This window comes from Athene cunicularia (assembly GCF_003259725.1).
Source record: "Athene cunicularia isolate RWA chromosome 3 unlocalized genomic scaffold, athCun1 chr3_part1, whole genome shotgun sequence".
Taxonomy (NCBI): Eukaryota; Metazoa; Chordata; class Aves; order Strigiformes; family Strigidae; genus Athene; species Athene cunicularia.
The window spans coordinates 87,380,956-87,386,530 of NW_020799097.1; the positions used below are offsets into that span (position 1 = coordinate 87,380,956).

Genomic DNA, 5,575 nt, shown 5'->3' on the forward strand with positions numbered 1-5,575 from the left:
ATGAGCTCTTCAGCTGCTGAATCTAATTGCTTGTTTTAACTACAACCCCTTCTTGGTGTTCTGAAGCAAGTTCTCCTTAATCAATACTCCCTCAAAGTAAATTCTACATGCTCTTAATCTGTTCACTTTCTGTTTAGGCATATTGCATGTGGAAAGTGCTATATAAAATCAAATTAAATTATATACATTATCACACATGTGATCTCCATAATAAATTGCTCCCCTTTGTTTCATGTGTTCAGGTAATTCCCCATGGAATTATTCAGACTTTCATCCAGCAGTGCAGTTTCAGTACTTTATTTTGAAAGTCTCTTAATAGCTAGTTTAAAACAAGTGAACATATGAAATGTAAAGTGTTCTTTATTAAATAACTCAAAAGGTAAAGCAAATTGTGCGATTAAGAAAGACAACATCATGGTTCCAAAGGATTTTTACAGCAGAGAACAAATTGCGACAAATAAGCATTTCAGTCTAGCAGCCAAATTGTCCTCATTTTTATGGAGTTAATTTCGGTCCTCAAATTGTGACTTGTTTTTTAAAAGATATGCTGCTAGAAATTCAATGGGATTTGGTGGTCTGTAAAGAAAAAAAGAAGGAATTCAAAAGCAATTATTTTTGTTATATGAAACTAGGTAGCTGAAGAAGAACTAATCACCTTCCCTTGAAAGTAACATAACTCCTCTCAAACACTTAGAAGCATTGATTTAGGGATGACCAACTACCTAGAGTGACCCTGTAAATTTCCAACAAAACATCAACAAAAACTTCAAGTTTGAGAAGTGCTGTAACTTGCAAGTAGTCATTAGTAAACACTTTGGATCACTGGCCTTAGTCTGTAATTTAAAAAAACCACGCTCCTCTAGCTATGGTACATAAATCCTGATAATCTGGATTCTGTCCACAGAATAAATGACAAATTTACGTATTCCTCACTGGGTCAGACCAAAGGTCTGACAGTGAGCAAATACACCTATAAAGAATGTTAAAAAAACAGAATTGCATCCAGAGATACTTCTCGGGACCATCCTTTTGGCTTCCAAGCATGTACCAGCCTTCTGAGCTAGCACCTTTAATAGTCCTGGGTGGATTCCTCTACAACTTTGACCAGTTGCCTCTTGAGCTCAAATAAAATGTTAATGTCCTCAACCTGAGGTAAAAAAAATTACATAGCTTGATTATGTGACCTGTGAAGGATCACCTCCTTCTGTTCATTATGAATTTGCTACATGTTTCACTTAAATTTGATTACTGTATCAGAAGAGATAAACAATCCCTGCCAATTCATCATCTCTATGCTATTTGTGATTTAACAGATTCCTAATATATTCTCTTACAAAAACCTTTTCTAGGTACCATCTATTCAGACACTCCATACACAGATAGCACTCCCCACACTTCCAACCACCTTGTCAATCTTCTTACTTTTTTCACATTCTACCAGGATACAGGGGAATTGGAATTACACGCAGTATTAAAAATACAAGAACACTATAAATTTAAATAGTGTCATTATGGTTGTTTTTACCCCTTTGATTTCTAAATCCTACCATTCCAAATTTATTTTTGATTAAGCAGTGCACTGACATATACATTTAACAGTTTAAAAATATTTTTTCACAAGGGGAATTGTCAACTCAGAATCTATCATTTTGTCACTAGTATTAGGGTATTTATTACCCTCCTAGGGGCATAATTTTCTGTTTATTTGTATTCAATCTTTCACTTTTTGTCAGTTTCAATTTTTCATAGCAGTCTTTGATAGTTTCACATCGAGTTTATGAACTTGCTGTGCAATTATTTACAATCAATCAACTATAAAAAAAAAAACCACATACAAACAGAAAACAAACCACCCCCAGGCTATTCTGTATCATTAACAAATTTTGTCAGCCACTTCTTCAAACTGTTATAAATGATCCTTTCCAGGATTCTAGTGTTGAGCTCATTTCACTGTGAAAACTCATCATTTACTTTTACTTTGTCTCATATCATCCTTGTCCATATAAAGGCTTTTCCTTGAATCCCACAGTGACTAATTCTCTTTAAAAGCTTTTAGTGGAAGACCGTGTCCGAAACCTTTTTGAAATTTAAAGACTGTATCATCTGGATTCCTGTTTACACGCACTTGCTGACTCCTTCAGTGAACTCCAAGAGACTTACAAAACCTGACAAAAGTTGTGTTGACTCCTCCTAAATATGTCATCTATCCATATGCTTATTATCCTGGATGATAAAATTTCTACTGAATTCCAAGCACAGTCATCAGATGTACTGGGCTGTTCCTTGAACACCTCTATATTACTTAAAAACTGGCATCCATTAGTTACTTTTCAGTTCAGTTTTAAAGCAGCATATTATACAGCAGAGCTGGTAGGTCAGCTTTTTCACCCCCGAGGTTTTAATATGATCAACTGAAAAGCCAGTTTGACACTATTAGGTTTTTTCCTGTACGTTCCCCAACCTCTTCTATTAATGTTCCAATTTCACTCCTGTGATGAGTTCCCATGCAGAACAGCTCCTTCCATAGTGAACAAAGGTTTTAAAAAAACTAAATAAAGTTTTTCTGTAACACAAGTATCCAGACAGTAAGTGTGGGGCATCCACCTCAGGCTGTGTTTTACATTCAGTCTGCAGCAGAACTCCCACTGATCTGCACACTGCTTAGGTGTACAAATGGGGTGCACCATCCAAGGTGCCCTTCCACCTATTTAGCTCTCAGTACAATGCAGTTCAAATCCAGAACTCCTTCTGAGGTTAAGACACTGGTGATGGTTGTTCTGGCTGTAATATGTTCTGACCATAATTCATGCAATTATGGTCATTCATACCAGCTTTTGATAGTGTTCTTTTAGCAAAATTGAGAAATCTTTACATGCAGGATGGCTCACCAATAGTTCAGATATCCAAATTAATTTCTAGCCTTTTTGTGTAAGATGAACAACTATTTGCTATTATTGGAAAATAGCCTTCTACATTGACGGGTTTGGAACACCCTGATTGCATAATCTTTACTCAAAGAATATCAGTTTGCTTCTTACTGTGTTGACAGTGCAGGGTCAGCCTCATCCTTTAGAAAATGTTTTAATCTCCAACAAAGATGCACGTCAGGCCCAATTTGTCTTTCTTTTACATGGCAAGCAGAACTCTTCATAATTCCACACTACAAAAGTCTTGTTTAAAACTAGAACAATTCCTTGCCTTGCTTTTGTAAGGTGAATTATGTAATAACATTAATAAAAAAAACCATTTTTCCCTCGAAAACTTTCGCAGTAGCACACCTCACAGGGAGATCACAAATTCAGTAAGTCTTATCACACCATTTGCACCTAAGTGAGGAACATGTCCTGTATGGTCAATCGTAGCAATTCATAGGCTCATTAACCTGTTGTAATGACTTTCTTATAACTAGCAAAACCACATCTGGTGCATGAGGTCTGAAAGGTGACATATGACCCAAGTTTAAGACCTACATTTTTCCTAAGAAGGAACACTGAAGCATCTTACCTCTCTTTTGCAAGAACAGCAAGTCCCTGTAGCAAGATAGGTACAACTGTCTGATCCAAGTAGGCACGTGTGGGTAATGACTGAAGATCCACCTTCTGCTTTGACGTTTTCTCTGCATTTATTTTCTCATTTTCTACTATCCTCTGAAGTAGAAAAAAAATGAACATCAGTAATAGCTGTCGCATCTACTTTGAAGTGTGAGCATAAACAAAGGGCCCATCTCTCTCCACTGACAATAACTTCCTTACATCTTTTAAGAAAATTTGTGTATTTTTCCTTCCACAAAAACCTAATCCAGAAGAGCCTTCTGTTAAATTCTTATGTTTTGGGGAAACAGTGTAAGGAACTCATAAGTTCTCTAAAACAGAAGAAACACAATCTCATTTTTATTTCTGCTTTTGCATTCACAGGTTTAAATTCTGTACGACTGACACAGGAATTGACTACTAAAAAGAGTAGGCTCAATTACATAGTTCCTGTATGCATGCACTTCTAACACAAAATACTAAAAGCACAAGAAATTCAGGTTGAAGACCGTACTCTATTAAAGTATAGATGGACACTTCAAAGAAAACATACACAAAATGCTTCCAGGTGCCTTTTGGTCAAAAAGTGCTGAATCATCTTCCATCATTAACTGTAGCTTAAAAAAGGATACCCCACCACTGCCTGTAAACCAAACATATGCAACGTACACGAATCTGCCGATATGAGACTAACATATCTAAGGTGATATGGGTCTGTCATAGAAGTTGAGGCATACAGACAAGCAGTTATCTGGAAGATGAGTAACAACGGACATTTAAAAGTTTCTGCAAAAGCTTAGCATACAGTAGGATCTTAGAGGAAAACTGAAGGCATTTCTTCCATAAATGTCAGAGTTGTTATTCTAACCCATACTGTAACCAACAGTGGAGAGAATGGACGGTGTCTACTCTTTCTCAGCATAAGTAATTAAAGATAGCCTAGATTATTCCAATCCAAATTTCTGTTGACAAGAATATGAAGAGAATTCCTCCTTTTCATACTTCTGTAGAAATGCCATCAACTCCTCCTATTCCCCTCCCTGTAATAAACATCTGGCTGGCTTTTTATGGCATAATATATACACATAATAGATAGCAATAGAGTAGAAAACAATCAGAGGGTACTTCCAAAAAACCTCCACCTCATTAAAAGGTTCATTATTTTCTTCAGTACCATTTAGCATAATGTAAGCAACACAACAAAAAATAGACTAACAGATAGTTATGCAAGGGACTAGTATCTGTTGTATCAGTTCTCATTTAACTTTCTTGGGAACATTATGTTTGCTGACATCAGACTTAAGACTCAACATTTTTCCCATGGATCATGAATGTGACTTCCACGGTACTTTACAGCAACAAAATCTTTGTTACCTCTACATTTTCAGTGAGACCGTATTCAGAATGGGGATTTTCTGGAACCTGTAAAATAACACAGTCAACAAAGTGAAAATCTTTCTTTTATGAAAGTAACATTATCCACTTAAAACATTTCTTGCAATACCTGCGGCTGTCCCTCCATAATCTGTTCTGCCTCCATGATGTGAAAAGTGGAATTTCCTGGGCGTTCAGTAATCTTAGAAAGCAATAAAAACAAACAGGTGAGCAGGCTGGGACTGGGACCAGTGCTAGCTGACTGATACTGCATCACTTGGTTACTAAGGCACAACTACCAGAGAGCGAAAGGAGTTGCTCTGTGCTCCCCGCCGCCAAACGTGCACGCGTTTTTCTGCCCAACAGAACTGCGAACTGTCTTAACGTTCGCGTTACAACCGCTGAAGAAAACGGTACCGGGATTAGAAAATACGGCGTTCACCATTTAAAACAAGAATCGCCAATGACAGCCTGCTCCCCTGCCCGGCCGGGAGCGCCCGCGGGGAGGCAGAGACACCCCCCTCCTCCCTCGCTCGCTCCCTCCCTCCCTTCCTCCCTCCCTCTCCGAGCCGCACGCCTGCTCGCCGCGCTACAATGCCCGTGCCCCGGGATCCCCCACCGCACCGCGGGCCGGGCCCCGGCCGTGCTCCAACCGCCCCGCGGAGAAGAGG

At 38.4% G+C, this 5,575-nt stretch overlaps 1 protein-coding gene across 3 annotated transcripts; it reads right to left on the reverse strand.

The window, feature by feature from the left end:
* Positions 1–281: 281 nt before the first annotated feature.
* Positions 282–5,548, reverse strand: DPY30 (dpy-30, histone methyltransferase complex regulatory subunit). Of its 3 annotated transcripts, XM_026844473.1 has the most exons (5): positions 5,529–5,548; positions 5,035–5,106; positions 4,905–4,952; positions 3,505–3,647; positions 282–576 (listed from the first exon to the last, which is right to left on the reverse strand). In XM_026844473.1, exons 2-5 carry the CDS (start codon positions 5,068–5,070, stop codon positions 504–506), a joined length of 300 nt encoding a protein of 99 aa, XP_026700274.1. In that variant the 5' UTR covers positions 5,071–5,106; positions 5,529–5,548; the 3' UTR covers positions 282–503. The 3 variants fall into 3 exon arrangements, with proteins under 3 accessions (XP_026700274.1, XP_026700272.1, XP_026700273.1); XM_026844471.1 differs by lacking the exon at positions 5,529–5,548 and having other exon boundaries at positions 5,035–5,428; XM_026844472.1 differs by lacking the exons at positions 282–576; positions 5,529–5,548 and having other exon boundaries at positions 3,501–3,647; positions 5,035–5,428.
* Between the last annotated feature and the right edge of the window lie 27 nt (positions 5,549–5,575).